Source organism: Hylobates moloch, unplaced genomic scaffold (genome assembly GCF_009828535.3).
Source record: "Hylobates moloch isolate HMO894 unplaced genomic scaffold, HMol_V3 SCAFFOLD_12, whole genome shotgun sequence".
NCBI lineage: Eukaryota > Metazoa > Chordata > Mammalia > Primates > Hylobatidae > Hylobates > Hylobates moloch.
The window spans coordinates 14,809,666-14,830,505 of record NW_026652287.1 but is presented as its reverse complement, the minus strand read 5'-3'; the positions used below and the strand labels follow the sequence as shown (position 1 = coordinate 14,830,505).

Genomic DNA, 20,840 nt, shown 5'->3' with positions numbered 1-20,840 from the left:
AGGTCAGGAGTTTGAGACCAGCCTGGCCAACGTGGTGAAACCCTGTCTCTACTAAAAATACAAAAAATTAACCAGGTGTGTTGGCTTATGCCTGTAGTCCCAGCTACTTGGGAGGCTGAGACACAAGAATCACTTGAACCCGGGAGGCGGAGGTTGCAGTGAGCTGAGATCGTGCCACTGCACTCCAGCCTGGGCGACACAGTGAGACTCCGTCTCAAGAAAAAATAAACAAACAAACAAAAAAAACACCTAGAGTTATCTTGGTGATCAGATGCCTTCAGATGAGGATGCACGTGCACCGCCTTAGTTTGTTTGACAAGTTGCTATGGACTAAATGTGTCCCCCACACATAAAGCCCTGATCCCCAATGTGATGGTATTAGGAGGCGGGGCTTCTGAGAAGTCAAGAGGTCATGAGGGTGAAGCCTCGGGAATGGGATTAGTGCCCTTAGAAGAAGAGATATGAAAGAGAGAGATCTCTGCCAGATGAGGATGCAGAGAGAAGGTGGCTGTTTACAAGCCAGGCAGCAGGTGCTCACAGACACCAAAACTACTAGCACCTCGCTCACGGACTTCCCAACCTTCAGAACTGTGAGAAATAAATGTCTGTCGTTTAAGCCACCCAGTCTCTGGCATTGACTAAGATAAAAGTTTTCAGGCTTATTGCTAAAAGAGCAGGAGAAAGGTCCCTCCCATGGCTGTGTGGAGCTGGACAGTCATAGCTTGGGAGAGAGTGCCAGTGCCTTCACACCATGGGGACAAGTGGCTTCTTCATGACCCTCCTTCCAATCCCTCCAGCCCCTGATCCTCTTCATGACCCTTTACCACTGCCTCCTTCCAATCCCTCCAGCCCCTGAGCCCCATCCAGGGCTGGAGGAATTGGAAAAATGGCATTGCAATAAATTTCCCTTTCTTGAGTCACTATTTTTTTTTTTTTTTTTTTTTTTTGAGACAGAGTCTTGCTCTGTCGCCCAGGCTGGAGTGTAGTGATGCAATCTCGGCTCACTGCAACTTCTGCCTCCCAGGTTCAAGTGATTCTCCTGCCTCAGCCTCCCGAGTAGCTGGGACTATAGGCGCCCACCACCACGCCCAGCTAATTTTTGTATTTTTTAGTAGAGATGGGGTTTCGCCATGTTGGCCAGGCTGGTCTTGAACTCCTGACCTCAGGTGATCCGCCCGCCTCAGCCTCCCAAAGTACTGGGATTACAGGCATGAGCCACTGTGCCTGGCCTCTTATATCACCTTTCTAGTTAAGGATCAAACCAGAGATGTATGGAATTCCTTATTGGGCCACCCCTGTATGTAGTTTGCTCAAGGCAGAATTTCACGAAACCTGACGCCCTGTAGCCTGAGAGAATTATTCTAGGCTTAGAGTCAGCTTCAAAAAGAAAGTCTTTCTTTCTAACAGGAAGCACCCAACAGGGATTTCTAGATCAGCGGTTCTCAACCTAGGGAGACCTTGTCCTTCACAGGACATGGGGACTTTTTTGCTTGTCACAACTGGAGAGGATGCTACTGGCATTAAAAGAGAAGAGGCCAGGCACGCTGCTCAGTGTCTTAGAATGCACAGGAGAGCCCACAACAAAGGGTTATCCAGCCCAAAATATCCATCGTGCTGATGAGAAAACCTGTTCTAGATCAAATATTTTTAACAGGGGCAATTCGCCCCAAGAGGGTACAAACTAGTTCTTGGTAGCCAAAAAAATCTTAACATTTTTTTACATACAAAGCATAGACATGCATTCAGCACATAAGTAGATATGCAGTATATCTTCGATATTAAAATAGCCTAAATAGACACACAGTATATGTTTGGTATTAAACTCTTTGGTACAGTATTATCTTTGGGGTGGGCAGGAGCGATTAGGAAAAAACTGTCTAAAAAGGCACCTTAAGGGGCAATCACAGAAAAAAACATCAAGAAACACTGTTTTAGATAAAAATGACAGTGGTAAAGTGGAGAAAGCAAATACAGTATTTTTGGAGTTGCCGAGTAGTTCCTTCACTTCCCATACCGTGTTTATTCAGGTCCCAGATGCGAAGAGTCTTATCCCGTGATGCGGAGACCAAAATCAAACTGCCACTGGGTGTGAAGCTCAGATCTCTCACGACATCTTGGTGGCCAGAAAGATTCAAAAGCAGGAGCCCTGGCATGGGAGCAGGGGCACTGAATCAGCCAGAGAGGGGGCATGAGGTATGCCTGCCATGGCCACACCCCTTGGCCAACACGAGTGGGGCAGGGAGGCGACATAGTCAGAACATGCACCCGAGCCTCCCAGAACCTTGCGCCAGCCAGGAATGACCTACCTGTCTGCACCTCCCAGATCTTGATCTGCCCATCATTGAGTCCCGTAGCAAGAACCAGGCAAGAGATATCGGGCACTTGGGGGTGGTGGCGTGCCCAGAGCTTCCTGCTGGGTGGGGAAGGCCACGGGCTGAAGGCCAGCCCCCAGACAATCTGACCACAGTCCAGCGTCTTCTCTTTTGGGCTGCCCCGCCCTTTCGTCTCATTTTTGCTACTTCGGCTTTTGGCTTCAAACCCTTTAGGGATGCTGGGAGAAGCAGAGATTTCTTAATGAATTTGCAATTGTTACCAAGTCTATCAACTTTTCATCCTGGGACATGTAAGACTTTTGGGGAGTGGAGGGAAGAGTCTGTCACCCAAGCTGGTGTGCAGTGACACAATCATGGCTCACTGCAGCCTTGACCTCCCTGCTCAACTGATCCTCCCGCCTCAGACTCCACCAAGTAGCTAGGACGACAGGCATGTGCCATTAGGCTCTGTTAACTTTGTTTGTATTTTTTTGTAGGACGGAGTTTTGTCATGTTGCCCAGGCTGGTCTCAAACTCCTGAGCTCAAGTGATCTGCCCCTTGGCCTCCCAAAGTGCTGGGATTACTGGCATGAAACACCCCACCCGGCCACATAAGACTTTAAATCCTAGAAACAAGCTGGCGTTTGGTGCAATCTGCTGTGACTTTTCTTTTTGTTTCTTTTTAAGAGTTGTTGTAGGCCGGGCGTGGTGGCTCATGCCTGTAATCCCAGCACTTTGGGAGGCTAAGACAGGTGGATCACCTGAGGTCCGGAGTTCGAGACCAGCCTGGCCAATATGGTGAAACGCCATCTCTACTAAAAAAAGGCTACCTTTAACCCACCCGAGGAACTGAGGCAAAATCCTTCTCAAAGAACAGGAAAAGAAGATTGCTGTGATGGTCAATTTGGTAACCTGTCTTGTGGGATAACTAAATAACAGATGCTCCAGGGAGTTAGATGCTTGCTCAGAAAGTTCTCTCGGGTTTTGATGAGTGGAAGGAAAAAGACACTCAGTTTTTCCCATGAGTAAGAAAGCATACTGCAGGTTTCGAACCGGGGCAGAACTTAGAACCTGAATATCCACCACTCTCCTGCCTGATGAGTTCCCTTACCTCTAGCTTAGAAATCCCCAAAGAGCTGGAAAATAAACCCCCGTCTTGCCAACACCGTTTGTTTGGTACATGTTAATTTCCACCTTCACTCACTATGTTCCAACTGATTAATGAGGCTCCTTCATTTACTTCCGAACTGATGGTAACCCGCACAAGAATCAAACAGCAAGGTAGTCAAGAGAGAAAAGGAATTCACAGGGCTGTATAGAGGTATCCTGTCCTGGAAGATCTCTTAACCCGACCCTCTCCTACAATTCAACTTACAGTGAAACAGGCCCAGATAAGCTAAAACATGAGGCCCTGGCCACCACTGCGCCCAGGAAACAATGTCTCAAATGCACAAACACTTGGCCGGCCCTGGGGTTCAGCCTGAAAACATGAAGCTTACTGTTTGCGGTACACGGCACAAAGGTCTGTCTCCATGTGACCCTGACCACACTCTGGTTGGTTAAACTGGGGAAATGGAGACGAGAAAGCTGAACGCCAGGATGAGGTCAGATTTGATTCCATGAGAAATCCTAAACTCAATGCATACGTAGTTGAACAACTTTATGTATTAATTGGTGCAAAAATAATTGCAGTATTTGCAATTACCACCATTACTTTTGCACCAACCCAACATTACAGATGGCAAAAACCACGGTTACTTTTGCACCAACCCAGTATTATAGATGTTCCTGAAAAATTCTAAGTAAATCACGTTTTTATCAATTGTGTGGTGAAATACACGAAAGAATTTTAACCAAGCTCATTTACAAAATTAGAAGGGAGGGACTGGGCACGGTGGCTCACACCTGTAATTCCAGCAATTTGGGAGGCTGAGGTGGGTGGATCACCTGAGGTCAGGAGTTCGAGACCAGCCTGACCAATATGGTGAAACCCCATCTCTACTAAAAATACAAAAATTAGCTGGACGTGGTGGCAGGGGTCTGGTGGCGCGTGCCTGTAATCCCAGCTACTCGAGAGGCTGCTATGGGAGGATTGCTTGAGCCAGGAGGCGGAGGTTGCACTGAGCCGAGATCACACCACTGCACTGCAGCCTGGGTGACAGAGTCAGACCCTATCTCAAAAAAAAAAAAAAAAAAGGTCTACACTCTTAGCAATTGTCAAGTGTACATTATTAATAACCACAGTCATCATGCCATACAATAGATCTTCTGAACTTACCCTGCTTAGCTGAAACTTTATACCTTTGATGAATACCTCCCCATTCCCTCTCCCACCCCCAGTAACCACCATTCTACTCTCTGTTTCTATGAGTTAGACTCTTTTAGATTCTACATGTAAGTGAGATCATGCAGTATTTGTCTCTCTGTGCCTAGTTCATTTCACTTAGGATAAAGTCCCTCAGGTTCATCCATGTTGCAGCAAATGACAGGATTTTGTTCTTGTCAATAAAGTTTTATTGGAACGCAGCCACAAGCATTTGGTTAGGTATTGTCTGAGGCTGCTTTCACACTGTGACAGCAGAGTTCAACAGTCAAGACAGAGACCTTATGGCCCACAAAGCCTAAACTATTTACTTTATAGAAAAAGTTGGCCAGGTGCCATGGCTCACGCCTGTAATCCCAGCACTTTGGGAGGCCGAGGTGGGCGGATCACTTGAGGTCAGGAGTTTGAGACCAGCCTGGCCAACACGGTGATACCCCATCTCTACTAAAAATACAAAAAACTAGCCAGGTATGGTGGGGGGTGCCTATAGTCCCAGCTACTTGGGAGGCTGAAGCAGGAGAATCGCTTGAGCCCGGGAGGCAGAGGTTGCAGTGAACCGAGGTTGCACCACTGCACTCCAGCCTGGATGACAGGGCAAGACTCCATCTCAAAAAAAAAAAAAAAAAAAAAAAAAGAAAGAAAGAAAAAGTTTGCCAACTTCTGGGTCTAAATGGCCAAATATAGGCTGAAACTTGTTATTCTGGCCAAACAATCTGAATGTGACCATGAATGTCATTTCGATCGGCTGCCTCTCCACAGACTGTCCAGACCTGCCTGGCTCTGGCCCTGGCACTGGCCCCTGAGTTTGCTGTCACGAGAAGCAGCACTTAAGAGGCAGGCTATGGGAAGAGGTTTAAGACAGCCTGGAACCACCAGTTAAATTTGTTTTATTTCTTATAAAATCCTGATTTCTGTGTATGTTTTATTTATTTTGGTTTTTTTTAGAGACAGGGTCTCTCTCTGGCACCCAGGCTGCAGTGCAGTGGTGTGACCATAGCTTACAGCAGCCTTGAACTCCAGGGCTCGAGCAGTCCTTCCATCTCAGCCTCCTGAGTAGCTGGGACTACAGGTGCATGCCACCATACCCAGTTAATTTTTTAATTTTTTGCAGACAGGGTCTCACTATGCTGCCCAGGTTAGTCACTAATTCCTGGCCTCAAGCAATCCATCCCACCTCAGCCTCCCAAAGTGCTGAGATTACAGGCGTGTGACACCACACCTGGCCCTAATTTCTGTATTTGAATTAAGGAATACACCCGTAGCTACTTTATTCCAAAAGAATTAAGGCATATTTATTATTTCATTTTAATATCCTAAATTTAATTTTTCTAGAAAGAGATACTAAAATCTCCATTTTATGGGTTATTAACTTTCCTGGGGTCACAAAATCAGGGTCTTGGGTATCCTGGCCTAATGCTTCACAAATACTTTGAGTTTGCTAATGAATCAAGGGATGAGTTACATGAAAAGCAGGGAGGTTGTACCGTGGGAAAGAGCTGATGAGGCAAGACAGATTCATTGGCAGAATTTAGCTTCACTGAAGTTAAAATTCTAAAAACTTTATTTCAAAAAGCAGTATAATTATTTGGTTAATATCAATTATTTGCTCAATATCAAAAGCACTACATAATATGATTTTTAAAAAATGTATAACTACCCTAACTAGAATATAAATGCCCCAAATTCTCTCTTTTAAAAGACTTTTAAAATAGCTATTGTTGGCGGGGTGTGGTGGCTACGCCTTTAGAAAGCTGAGGTGGGAGGATCACTTGAGGCAAGGAGTTCAAAGCTTCTGTGAGCTATGATCATGCCACTGTACTCCAGCCTGGGTGACAGAGCAAGACCTTGTCTCTACCCCCTAAAAAGCCCAATTATTTTAAATTATAAAAATAATAAATAAGAATAGTAGTGAAACATGGGAGAAATGTGAAAATGAGACAAAGTAAAAATTACCTATAATCCTAACACCACCATTCTAAACATCTCACTATAAATTTTTGTGTATATACACATATGTCTTTTAAAAACAAATCCGATATCATACTGCATACATGGTTTTACAAACTGCTTTTTTTTTTTTTTTTTAAGAGACAGCATCTCACTGTTGCCCAGGCTGGAGTGGCCTGGTATGATCAGAGCTCACTGCAGCCTCTAATTCCTGGGTTCAGGCAATCCTCCCATCTCAGCCTCCTGAGTAGCTAGGACCACATGCACGTGCCACCACGCCAGGCTAATTTTTAAAATTTTTTTGTAGAAACGGGGTCTCGTTATGTTGCCCAGGCTGATCTAGAACTCCTAGCCTCAAGTGATCCTCCCACTTCTGCCTCCCAAAGTGCTGGGATTACAGGTGTGGGCCACCGCACCCGGCCACATAGCCTGTTTTTTTTCAATAAGCCTCATACTGCAAACATTTCCTCAGAATACTGTTCTTCAAAATATGTGATTTTGCCAGGTGCAATGGCTCACACCTGTAATCCCAACACTTTGGGAGGCCAAGGCAGGTGGATCCCTTGAGGCCAGGAGTTCAAGACCAGCCTGGGCAACATGGTGAAAACTTGTCTCTTCTAAAAATACAAAAAAATTAGCTGAATGTGGTGGCACACGCCTGTAATCCCAGTTACTCAGGAGGTTGAGGCAGGAGAACCACTTGAATCCAGGAGGCGGAGGTTGTGGTGAGCAGAGATGCGCCACTACACTCTGGCCTGGAAGACAGAGCAAGATTCTCTCAAAAAAAAAAAAAAAAAAGTGATTTTTTTTCTCCAAAACCAGTAACTTCTCGCTTAACATATGAAACAATAACACTTCGCTCATTATGTTAAATAATAAATATGAAAAAGTGGTTAATACTCAAATACCTTTTTCCATTTTCCCTAGTTAATAGTGAAAAGATATATTTATCTATACAAATTTATGTTTTGTTCAGAAATAGGATTTAAATTTATGTTTTGTTCAGAAATAGGGTTCAGGAAAAAAAAAAAGTTGTTACTATTTTCATTTACTGATACCAGTAATTAAAGTAAAGGAGCTTTCCCCAACTAACACATGCTCCACACTAGACCCTGAGCCAGCCACAGTGCCCTTAGCGAGATGCAAGCCCAGGCCCTTCCTTCCACCTGGGAGCAGCTCTAGGTCATGTGACAGAAAAAAGATATATTTATCTATACAAATTTGAAAACAAGAGTGATTTTCAGGAAACTGACAGATCTTCCATGTTGTGCTTTTTTAAAAAAGACTATAAATTCATATAGTAAATTTACTTATATGTCAAGTCTAGAAATGAAGGTGCATCCCTTGTATTTCAGGTGGGGAATTAGTAAACAGTGTATGACCTTGGCATTATCATTATACTGACCACAGAAGGAACTGAAAACTCTGATTAAAAACACATAACAAAATTTGATGGCTGCAAAAATATCATATGGAAATAGTAAAATTTTCGTAACCATCCTCTCATCCCTGGATTTCAAACTGTTTCCAATTTTCTTAATATGCAACTAATTTCATGATGAAGATCAGTGTATATAAATAGATGACACCATTTCTGAGATTTCTTTTTTTTCTTTCTTTTTTTTTGAGATGGAGTCTCGCTCTGTTACCCAGGCTGGAGTGCAGTGGCGCGATCTCAGCTCACTGCAACCTCCGCCTCCCAGGTTCATGCGATTCTCCTGCCTCAGCCTCCTGAGTAGCTGGGATTACAGGCGCACACCACCACACCTGGCTAACTTTTTGTATTTTTAATAGAGACAGGGTTTCACTATGTTGGCCAGACTAGTCTCAAACTCCCGACCTCAAATGATCCGCCTGCCTCGGCCTCCCAAAGTGCCGGGATTACAGGCATCAGCTACCGCGCCCAGCCCAGAAGAACATTTTTCAGGTCCTTGATGCATTTTGCCAGGCTTCCTTCCAGAAATTGCACAAATTTATCCCCCTCGACTCTAGCAGCATGCAGAGTACCCATCTCAACAAACTCCTGTCAACATTCTCTCTTATCAAGGCAAGTTTCATATCCAACTTATAAAAACCTTAAATCTAATGTTATTTATAAAAATGCTTAAAGCAAAATAAATGAGAGCCTCAAGGGCAAGGGCCATGTCTGATTTATCTCAGGACTCTCAGTCCCTAACTCAGTGTTACGCAAAGAAACTATGCAACCAAGGGTGGCCAACATAGTAAAACCCCGTCTCTACTAAAAATACAAAAAAATTAGCTAGGGGTGGTGGCGCACGCATGTAATCCCAGCTACTCAGGAGGCTGAGGCAGGAGGGAGGCGGAGGTTGCAGTGAGTCGAGATCGCACCATTGCACTCTAGCCCGGGCGACAGAGCAAGACTCCATCTCAAAAGAAAAAAAAGGGCCGGGCGCGGTGGCTCACGCCTGTAATCCCAGCACTTTGGGAGGCCGAGGCGGGCGGATCACGAGGTCAGGAGATCGAGACCATCCTGGCTAACACGGTGAAACCCCGTCTCTACTAAAAATACAAAAAATTAGCCGGGCGTGGTGGCGGGCGCCTGTAGTCCCAGCTACGCGGGAGGCTGAGGCAGGAGAATGGTGGAACCCCGGGCGGCGGAGCCTGCAGTGAGCTGAGATCGCGCCACTGCACTCCAGCCTGGGTGAAAGAGCGAGACTCCGTCTCAAAAAAAAAAAAAAGAAAAAAAAGAAACTACGCAACCAAGGCTGGCTGAGTGAATAAATACAGACATAGAGTTGCCCTGGGACAAATGAAAACATACAGATGCTGGACCATCTGAATGGGAGCTCACAGCATTCTGACACTGGGGCTCATCCATTCCAAAGAAAGAAAAACTAGTATCAGAAACTAAACTTGGCCAAGCGCCATGGCTCACGCCTGTAATCCCAGCTACTTGGGAGCTGAGGCGAGAGGATTGCTCGAGGCCAGGAGTTCAAGACCAGCCTAGGCGAGACCCTGTCTCTACAAAAAGTTTAAAAGTTGGCCAGGCATGGTGGCAGGCCTGTAGTACCAGGTACTTGGGAGGCTAGGGCAGGAGGATAGCTTGAGCCCAGCAGATTGAGGCTGCAGTGAGCCGTGACTGAGTCACTGCACTCAAGCCTGGACAAGAGCAAGACCCTCTCTCTCTCTCTCTTTCAAAAAAATAAGTAAATAAAATAAACTTGGTTGATAATAAAAAGACAAACTTAAAAACGAGCAAAGGCTCTGAGTAGACATTTATCCAAAGAACGTATACAAAGGACCAGTAAGCACCTGAAAAGATGCTCAGCCAGGTGCGGTGACTCACACCTGTAATCCCAACATTTTGGGAGGCCAAGGTGGGTGGATCACCTAAGGTCAGGAGTTCGAGACCAGCCTGGCCAACATAGTGAAACCTCGTCTCTACTAAAAATGCAAAAATTATCTAGGAGTAGTGTTGTGTGCCTGTAGTCCCAGCTACTTGGGAGGCTGAGGCAAGAGAATTGCTTGAACCCAGCAGGTGGAGGTTGCAATAAGCTGAGATCATGCCACTGTACTCCAGCCTGAACAACAGAGTGAGACTCTGTCTCAAAAAAAAAAAAAGCAAAACAAAAAAGGAAAGAAAGAAAAGATGCTTGACATCCATAACCATCAGGGAAATGCAAATCGAAACCACTATGAAATGCCACTTCAACCCACTAGGATGGCTACCTGCTAGGATAATAAAAAAGACAGACAATAACAAGGGTTGGATGTAGAGAATCTGGAACCTGAATCCATTGCTAGTGGGAAAGTAAAATGGTGCAGCCACTCTGGAAAACAGTCTGACACCTCCTCAAATAGTTAAACATAGAAAACACAAGTTTTCTATATAAATGTTCATAGCAGCACTATTTATAATAACCAAAACATGAAAACAACCCAATGTCCATCAACTGATAAATGTATGAACAAAATTTGGCATCTCCATATGATGCAATAAAAGGAAATGAAATACTAGTATATGCTAGAACACGGATGAATTGCGAAAACATTATGTAAAATGAAAGAAGCTAGTCAAAAAAGGCTAGGTGTTGTATGACTCCATTAACAGGAAGTGTCTAGAATAGGCCAATCTAGAGGGACAAAGTAGATTAGTGGTTGCCTGGAGAGTGCAGAGGGGTTGGGGGATCTAAGCTAAGGGGTACAGGGTTTCTTTTTGAGGAAATGAAGATATTCTAAAGTTGATTATGTGCCAGGCACAGTGGCTTATGGGAGAAATGTGTAATCCCAGCACTTCGGGAGGCCGAGGTGGGTGAATCACTTGAGGTCAGGAGTTCGAGACTAGCCTGGCCAACATGGCGAAACCTCGTCTCTACTAATAATACAAAAATTAGCCAGGTGTGGTGGTGTGCGCCTGTAATCCCAGCTACTCGGGAGGCTGAGGCAGGAGAATCGCTTGAACCCAGGAGGCAGAGGTTGTAGTGAGCCAAGATTGCACCACTGCACTCCAGCCTAGGAGACAGAGGGAGACTGTCTCAAAAAATAAATAAATAAAGTAAAATTGATGATGGTGATGGATGCACAACTCTGTGGATAGACTAAAAGCCATTGTATTGTATACTTTAAATGGACAAACTGTGTGGTATATAAATTACATCTCAATAAAGCTATGGGAAAAAAAGCCAACTTGGGGCTAACATAATCTTGACAGAATTGACTTTCACATATACAGAACTTGGGGCTCTGGAAACCCCCATATCAATTCCTGAACCATGAGCCATCTTCCCTCTCTCTGGTTCTTGGGCACCGAGATGGCAAAAGAACAAGGAGTGTTTGGAAATGTGCCGGATGGGGCCCCAGTACGAGAATACTTACAACTGCTCCTCCAGCGGCCAGGGGATCAGTTTGACGATGCAGTGTCCTTGAGACCAAGCGAACCAGGAGCCATCTGGGGAGAAGGCGACGCTCCAGGTTTCACAGCTGGACTTCCAATCAAACTGGTGGGGGCGCCCGGGCTTGAGTTCGGCCAGCAGCAGTGGTTCCTCTGGGGCATGAGACAACATGCTTCAAACACACGCCCCCTTGCTCCCTGACCACCCAGACACAGGAAAGCCACTGTCTCCCTGTGGCAAAGAGCGACACTATCCATTCCCAGAGGGAGTTGTCACTTAAATGACCCAGGGCAATAACAGCAGCCACAGGCCACATTCCACCACAGTTACTCAATCCTGGCACTCCTCACTGCTGGTTAACCATGACTCACAGTAACCTTTGTGCCCGTGAACCCAGTGAACAGAGGCCTCATTTTCCTATGAATACTTTAAGGGGAGGAAAGTGGAGAGATAGCCAGACCAGGAATATGCTAGATGGTGCTGATTATGGGGCCAAAATAGCAAGGCCTTCCAATGCATTTCAGGTTTCTTCAAAAGAACCTGCTGCTGTCAAAGAAGGAATATGTGAAACTCAAAGGCTCTCTCTCACTCACCTGCATCCTCCCCATCATCAAGGCTAAAAACGTTCAGCCCTTGCCCTGCTTCCTCACACTCCGAAGTATGGATTCCATCTCCCCATCTCTCCCGCTTCCACGTCCTCTGTCCGGGGTTAAACCTTCATCTCATCTCACCCAGATCTTTTGCTAGTCTCCTGATCAGTCTTCCTACCCCTAGAGATGCTGCTAAAGCTGAAATACTCATACCATTACATCATTTCTTTGAAATACATTTGAAAGCTCCCGACTGCCTACATCATAAAGGCAACTGAGCCCAGGATTTCTACCATATGCCATCTGCCCCAGCCCATCGGTCCGGCCTCCTTCCCTTGTCCCCTCCCTGCACGCCACACTCTGGCCACAAAATCTCCTTGACATGCAAGGGGCTTATTTACGTTCACACCTGGACTCACTTTTTGCTTATGAGAATCCCTAGCTTCTCAAAGTAACAAAAAAGAAAGAAAAAAGTAATAATCCCACCTAGATTCACAACTAAGAAGCGTACCCTGATCTCACACTATCAAAACGGAAATAAGTCGCACCTTGTTTATTTCATTCTCTCTTATGTAACCACTTTATCTCTGCCCCCCGCCCTTCTCATCAGTGTCTAAGCACCTTGTTCCAACACCCAGATCATTTCGTCTCTGTTTCTCCCAGGACCTAGCACACCATCTTGTGAAAGAGTAGGCACCAGATTGGAGCTTCTTCATTGACTCACCCAGAGTTCCTAGTTCAGTTCTCTACTCCGATGGAAGATTCTCAATGGCTGATGAAGCTCATAAGTTAAAGGCCTTCAGAATGAATTTGTTGACCATTATGACTGTGACACTTACTAACATAAAAACTGGCTTCCATCCTGAATGAGGTCACTTCCCGATGTGTGCATTCCACACAAGGAATGTGGAATGTGGACGACTTTGACCCTGGCTGTTACCAGATAGATACTCATTTTTAAAACCTGTATTTCATATATTTTAAGACACATCTTTATACATCTTCTTACATTTTGACCTCGCTGAAATCAGGATGTATCTTACAATCAATGACTTTTCATAGTTAAATAGGTAGTATTTTTTTCTCAGTTATACATGATGATAATACGATCCATGGTATCTTGGATTCAATAAAACAGATGGTAGAGATGCATATGTGTATATTTATAAAATACTTTTGCCGGGTGCAGTGGCTCACATCTGTGATCCCAGCACTTTGGGAGGCCAAGGCAGGCAGATCACTTGAGGACAGCAGTTTAAGACCAGCCTGGCAAACATGGTGAAACCATGTCTCTAATAAAAATACAAAAAAAAAAAAAATTAGCCAGGCATGGTGGTGGGCACCTGTAGTCCCAGCTACTCGGGAAGCTGAGGCAGGAGAAGCACTTGAACCCAGGAGGCGGAGGTTACAGTGAGCTGAGATCGTGCCACTGCACTCCAGCCTGGGTGACAGAGCGAGACTCTGTCTCAAAAAAAAAAAATTGGCTCATGCCTATAATCCAAGCACTTTGGGAGGCCAAGGTGGGCAGATCACCTGAGGTCGGGAGTCCGAGACCAGCCTGACCAACATAGAGAAACCCCATCTCTACTAAAAATACAAAATAGCAGCCATAAAAAATAATGAGTTCATGTCCTTTGTAGGGACATGGATGAAACTGGAAATCATCATTCTCAGCAAACTATCACAAGGACAAAAAACCAAACACCGCATGTTCTCACTCATAAGTGGGAATTGAACAATGAGAACACATTGACACAGGAAGGGGAACATCACACACCGGGGACTGTTGTGGAGTGGGGGGAGGGATAGCATTAGGAGATATACCTAATGCTAAATGACGAGTTAATGGGTGTAGCACACCAACATGGCACATGTATACATATGTAACAAACCTGCACGTTGTGTACATGTACCCTAAAACTTAAAGTATAATAAGAAAATTTTTAAAAAAAATTGAGTTCAAAAAAGCTTAAATTAATTGCTCATGTAACATGCCATATAAAAACAGAATAAAAACTTCAATTCATGTCTTCTGCACCCAAAAAAAAAAAAAATACAAAATAAGCCAGGCGTGGTGGCGCATGCCTGTAATCCCAGCTACTCAAGAGGGCTGAGGCAGGAGAATCGCTTGAACCCAGGAGGCGGAAGGCAGAGGTTGCGGTGAGCTGAGATGGTGTCATTGCAGTCCAGCCCGGGCAACAAGAGTGAAACTCCGTCTCAAAAAAAAAAAAAATTCGAGTATATGCATTTATAGGAAAATAATAACATAGGTATATCTTGTTATATAAAATAGGGTGTGTTCCTGAAGCTTCTGTCTTTAAATAGAATGTTAATAAATCATATCAAGCCTTTGTAAACTATTCATTCTCAGAGGTTCTATGTGTAAATTTGGGTTTAATGTATTAGGTCTGGCCAGGCACGGTGGCTCACGCCTATAAAAATCCTAGCACTTTGGTAGGCCGAGATGGGATGATAGCTTGAGGCCAGGAGTTCAAGACCAGCCTGGTCAACATGGTAAGACTCCATCTCTTTAAAAAAAAAAAAAAAAAAAAAGAAAAATATATATTTTTATATATATGGTCTGAGTAAATAGCTATTTGTATAGACCCAGGTAAATCCTCCTAGAAATCTGTATGTTTGTACGTGTGATAGTTTCATTTATACAATCACTTGTGTATAGCTATTTCTGTAGACCCAGGGTTCTCAACCGGGGGCTAGTTTGCCCCTTGAGGACATTTGGCAATAACATTTTTAGTTGTCACAACTGGAGTTGCTACTACTGCCATCTAGTGGGTGGAGGCCAGGGATGCTGCTCAACACCCTACAGCACACAGGACAGCCTACAGCACACAGGACAGCCCCCAGCAAAGAATCATCTGGCCCAGAATGTCAACAATGCCAAGGCTGAGAAACCCAGATGCAGTCAAGTATTAAATGACATTGACTGATCTAGAGAAACATTTTCAAATGACCTGGATGGCCTGGGGTAGTGGCTCACGCCTGTAATCCCAGCGCTCCAGGAGGCAGAGGTGGAAGAATTGCTTGAGAGCAGGAGTTCCGGATCAAACGACCAGGATGAAAATTCCTTTCTTTTTTTCCATCCTGATAACATTCACAATTGGTTCACTTCCTCTACATTATCCTTTTTTTTTTTTTTTTTTTTGAGATGTAGTCTCACTCTGTCACCCAGGCTGGACTGCAATGGCATGATCTCGGCTCACTGCAACATCGGCCTCCTGGGTTCAAGCAATTCTTATGCCTCAGCCTCCCAAGAAGCTGGGATTACAGGCGTGCACCACCACACCCAGCTAATTTTCGTATTTTTAGTAGAGACAGGTTTTTGCTATCTTGGCCAGGCTGGTCTCAAACTCCTGGACTGAAGCAATCCGCCCACCTCAGCCTCCCAAAGTGCTGGGATTACAGGCGTAAACCACCATGTCTGGCCTTTTTTTTTTTTTTAATCTCCCATACCAAATCCATTAGCAAGTCCTATCAAGTCTGTTTCCAAAAGACTTGCCAAATCTAACCTCTCTCCATCTCTACTCTCATCTATGCAGCATCATCTCCCGCCTGGCCCAGTAGGCAACCTTCCAGCTGCTCTCCCTGCTTCCCCTCTAGCCCCGCACCATCGGTTCTCCTTGCCTCCGGAGTGGTCAGTTTCAAACACTGTTAGAATAAAACTCTAGTTCCTCACCCTGCCCTCAAAATCCAGCATAATCTGAACCTTCCTGGGCTTGTACTTCTCTCCCTGCCCCTGGCTCCAACACACTGCCCTTCTCTCTACCCTCTGCCAATGCTCAATTAGTTCTGAGCCTAGGCCTTTGCACCAACCATTCCCTTCACCTGGAATGCCTCCCCTCGGCTGACATCTACTCTTATTCAGGTCTGGCTCAAATGACAACTGCTTAGAGAACTCTTCTGACCCCTAGTCAATCTCCTTCACAACCCCTCACTTTATTTTCTTTACAGCCCTATCACCATTTGATCGCCATCTGTCTCCCCTCCACTAGGACATCAACTCTAGGGAGCAGGAACTTTGTATATTTATCCCCAGAGCTGGCAGAATTCCTGGTGGAGGACAGGCAGTGAGCAAATATTTGTCTAATAAATACATATGGTATAACTCTTTAAACAAAAAAGTAACATAAAGCTGGCCAGGCATGGTAGCTCATGCTTGTAATCCCAACACTTTGGGAGGCCAAGGCAGGCAGGTCACTTGAGGCCAGGAGTTCGAGACCAGTCTGGCCAACATGATGAAACCCCATCTCTACTTAAAATACAAAAATTAGCTGGGCATGGTGGTGGGCGCCTGTAGTCACAGCTACTCGGGAGGCTGGGGCAGGAGAATCACTTGAACCCGGGAGGTGCAGGTTGCAGTGAGCCAAGATTGCGCCACTGCACTCCAGCCTGGGTGACAGAGCAAGATTCTGTCCCCCAAAAATAAAAAATAAATAAAGCCCCTTAAACTCTGATGATGCTTATGCCAAACATTTCACATGAAATGCTTCTTAAACACAAGCCCTACTCAGAATTCACACTCTATTTCTGTGATTTAGGGATTTAATCTCTTGCTATTTCAGGTTCAGGAATCCAGGAGCTAAAAGAAGAACAAACCCAGTGACTCCTGTCTCTTGGAGTCTGGGCCCAAACTAAACTTGGCTACAGGGAGAGAAAGCCCTAATTAGTGCAGAACTTAAAAACAAAACAAACAAACAAAAACAGAGCTGGGGGTGGGGTATCTAGCTTCAACTGGTGTGGTACTTGCCGACCCTTCTTGGTGAAAAGGCCTATGAATCAGGATTTCTTTGTTTTCTCCTTTTTTTTTTTTTTTTGAGACAGTCTCATTCTGCCGCCCAGGCTGGAGTGCAGTGGCGCGATCTCGGCTCACCGCAACCTCCGCCTCCTGGGTTCAAGTGATTCTCCTGCCTCAGCCTCCCGAGTAGCTGGGATTACAGGCATGCACCACCATGCCTAGCTAATTTTTGTATTTTTAGTAGAGATGGGGTTTCACCATTCTGGCCAGGCTGGTCTCGAACTCCTGACCTCAGGTGATCTGCCCACCTCGGCCTCCCAAAGTGCTGGGATTGCAGGCGTGAGTCGCCATGTCCAGCCTCTTCTTTTTTAAACTGATAAATAAAAATTGTATCTATTATGGCATATAACATGTTTTGATGTATGTATACATTGTGGAATGGCTCAGTCAAGCTCATTACCATATATGCATTACCTCACATACTTATTTTTGTGTGGTGAGAACACTTAAAATCTACTCTTAGCAAATTTCAAGTATATCATATTCATATATATATATATTTGGGTTGTTTTTTTTTTGAGACCCAGGCTGGGGTGCAGTGGCTGAATCACAGCTCACTGCAGCCTCAACCTCCCACCCAGGTTCGAGTGATCCTCCCGCCTCAGCCTCCTGTGTATCTGGGGCTACGGGGGCGTACCACCGCACTCAGCTAATTTTTTTTTTAACTTAAATTTTTAGTAGAGATGGGGGTCTGGCTATGTTGACCAAGATGGTTTTGATCTCCTGAGCTCAAGCGATCCTCCTGCAGGCATGAGCCATTGCACCTGGCCCTGGATCAGGGTTTTCTAATTAAACAATGGGATGTGTTTGGACAATCGGGCTGAATGGAAAGGTATGTATTATAAGCCTCTTCTAGGCAAAGCAGTTAGCCTTAACACAGAGATGAAAGCTATGACCCCAGCCAGCAGGAAGCTAGGTGATTTTTCCTGTATCAAGACACGTACATTAGATATTCCACCGGCCTCAAAAGCTTTCCTTAGTTGCTCCATCTTATCATTCAGGGATTGGTCCTCATGTCACCTTCTCAGAGACCATCCTGGCCTCACTATCTAAAGTCACCATTCACTTTCCTTTTTTATTTTTTATTTTTTTTGAGACAGTGTCTTGCTCTGTCGTCCAGGCTGGAATGCAGTAGCGCCATCATGGCTCACTGGAACCTCGACCTCCCCAGGCTCAGATGATCCTCCCATCTCAGCCTCCCCAGTAGCTGGGACTACAGGCGCATTCTACCATGTACATGCCTATAGTTCTGTATTTTTTGTAGAGATGGGGTTTCGCCATGCTGCCTAGACTGGTCTCAAACTCCTGAGCTCAAGTGATCTACCCAAGTTGGCCTCCCAAACTGCTGGGCCACTGCGCCTGGCACCATTCACTTTCCTTTAACCATCTGATTTTCTTTATAACCATCACTTAGATTTTTTTTTTTTTTTTTTTTTTGAGATGGAGTTTCACTCTTATTGCCCAGGCTGGAGTGCAATGGCGAGATCTTGGTTCACTGCAACCTCCGCCTCTCCAGTTCAAGCGATTCTCTTGCCTCAGCCTCCTGAGTAGCTGGGATTACAGGCATGCACCACCAGGCCCGGTTAATTTTGTATTTTTAGTAGAGAGGGGGTTTCATTATGTTGGTGAGGCTGGTCTCGAACTCCTGACCTCAAGTGATCTGCCCACCTCAGCCTCCCAAAGTGCTGGGATTACAGGCGTGAGCTACCCCGCACGTTTGGTTGATATTTTCTTGATTGCCCGTCATTTTTACGTATTTATTGTCTATCTCTTTCTCAATCCACCCAAACTTGCCGTTTAACTGCTATTGGGCTACACACTGTCTAATAGGGAAATCACATGTGATTACCAACCACTTGAAATGTGGCAAGTCAGAATTCAGATGGGCTGTAAGTATAAAATACACAACACATTTTGAACACTTAGCACAAAAAAAAATCGAAAACATTACAATTTATTTGATTACATGTAGCAGTAATATTTTAGACATGTTGGATTGAAAGAGTTTTTAAATTGTCACCTAGTTCTTTTTTCTTTTTTTTAATGTGGCTACTTGAACATTTTAAATTACATACATGGCTCACATTAAACTTCTGTTGGTCAGGGCTGGCCTAGAGGGTGCCTGGCACGTAGCAGACACTCAACAAATATTTGTTGAATGAATAAGTGAAGTCTAACCATTGCTCTGAAGATTTCAACTGTTGCCCATTTTATTTCCTTTACAATGGGCTTTATTCCATTTGAAAATAAGTTAAAACTCTGGCCTTTTTTGTACAGTAACTTGGCAGCTCTCAACAACCCTGCCCACACCCTCAAAACGAAGTTGTCAATCTTTAGGAAAACCCCAGAACTGGAAACAGATTTCTGTTAAAAAGGGAGGCTAGCTACAGATTGCTTTCAGATTGAACTGCAAGGAGGCAATGGAAATGAAACGGAAGCTATAAAAAGATTCACATAGGATCTACACAAACAGTAGGGGCCCTTTTAAAAAGAATTATTCGGGTAACACTCACTGAAAAGAAAGCCCTTATCTAGATGGGAAGGGGAGAGAGCTGCTTTTAACTCAATGCCTGACTTCAGCAAACAAAGAAATGTCATTTCCTAAATTAAAAAGTAACACCACCCCAGGGAATACCCAGATTTCAACCTTCCTACCCACAATAACAAGCCATCAGCAATCAGAATCCTCCAGACCAGGATGAAGCTTGAACTTGGCTGCAAGATTACAATGAAGTTCTGGAATAAATTCTGAGCCCTAGGCCTTGACCCTGTTCTGAAAATTTCTCCTAAGGAAATTACATTTAAACTCGGGTCCTTCAAGAGCTGGGACTCCCGGAATCAATTCTAAATCTATCCCAAGTTTCTATACAGGTGGGGTTCCGAGGGAAGGTCGTTGGAGGGGAGAGGGCCAAGGCATGCATGTGTCTTGGGTTTTTTTTCCCCTTGCATAAGAGACACACCTTTCCCACTGAGATTTTATGTTCATCTGGGCTGGCTTGAGGTATATCCAATATCCTCTGACTTCCACGCTGTCTTCTGATGGGGATGGCAGTTAACAAGAATAGATGCAAGGTCCCCACCCATCAGTGTATCCTAAATTTGCCTGATCATACATGTCACCAGGGATCAGCATCTCCAGTCCCGCCCCACCTCCACTGAATTAATCTCCAGTGGGAAAGGCTGGGAATAGATTGTTTCAATAGGGAACCCAGATCCCATTTTTACCGGGTCCCAACCACCCTCCGAGGCAGATACTAGAATTATCCCATTTTGCAGATCAAAACTGAGAGGTGGGTGGCGGTGGTTCAGTGGCTCGTCCACTGTCACGATCACACAGCTTGTGAGGGGCAGAGGTGACTCCCATCCAGACATGCGAGTTCGTCCCCTGGCACCTGGGTACCCAGGGGCACCCACCCCCTTTGGGATCTCCGTTTTAGGGCTTGGTGCCCCCCCGCCCCGAGTCCCACCCGGGAGCCCCCTCTATCCCCGTCGGGGGATCTCCTCCCGCAGAAGCCCGATCTTCCCGATCCTGTCGCCGGCGGGAGTCAGGGTGGCGGCCACTGACAACGAAAGTGAAACAAAGCTGGTCGCCGGGCGCGCACCCCCGCCAGCCCCGCGCGGACCTCCCAGGCCGGACGCCCCCGCCGCGTCCAGCCCCCGCCCCGCCCCGCCGAGCCCGCCCCGGGGTCGCCTCCCCCCTCCCCGGGGAGAACCGGGCCAGGGCCCCGCCGGGCGGGAACGGGCGCGCCCGGCCCCACTCACCTCCGGCCTCCATGGAGGACGCGCGCGGCCCCCGCGGCAGGCGGCGGGCGCCTCAGCCCCCCGGGCCGCAGGCCCTCATGCCGCCCCCGCGCCGCCCGCCCCGGCCCGGCCGCCGCCGCCGCCGCCCGGAGAGGCCATCAGCTGCTTCCCGTCACATGGCGGTGGGCGCGGGCGTAGACGCGCGGGGGCGGGGCGCAGGGGAAACGGAGGGGGGGTGCGGACGGGATAAAAACGGGGGGG

General features: G+C 45.9%; 1 protein-coding gene across 5 annotated transcripts in view; it reads right to left on the bottom strand.

Moving 5' to 3' along the window:
* Positions 1 to 20,840, bottom strand: part of WSB2 (WD repeat and SOCS box containing 2) — a 34,683-nt gene that overhangs the window by 7,788 nt on the left and 6,055 nt on the right. The window contains exons 1-4 of one of the 5 annotated variants that reach the window (XM_032168559.2): positions 20,601 to 20,766; positions 11,419 to 11,587; positions 2,307 to 2,551; positions 2,015 to 2,146 (exon numbers count right to left, since the gene is read on the bottom strand). In XM_032168559.2, coding sequence (XP_032024450.1) covers positions 2,015 to 2,146; positions 2,307 to 2,551; positions 11,419 to 11,587; positions 20,601 to 20,613 — 559 coding nt within the window. In that variant the 5' untranslated portion in view covers positions 20,614 to 20,766. Of the gene's footprint in view, positions 1 to 2,014; positions 2,147 to 2,306; positions 2,552 to 11,418; positions 11,622 to 12,749; positions 12,895 to 20,600; positions 20,767 to 20,840 lie in introns of those variants that run through there. The other 4 variants (XM_058424901.1, XM_032168560.2, XM_032168558.2 and 1 more) reach the window with 4 other exon arrangements.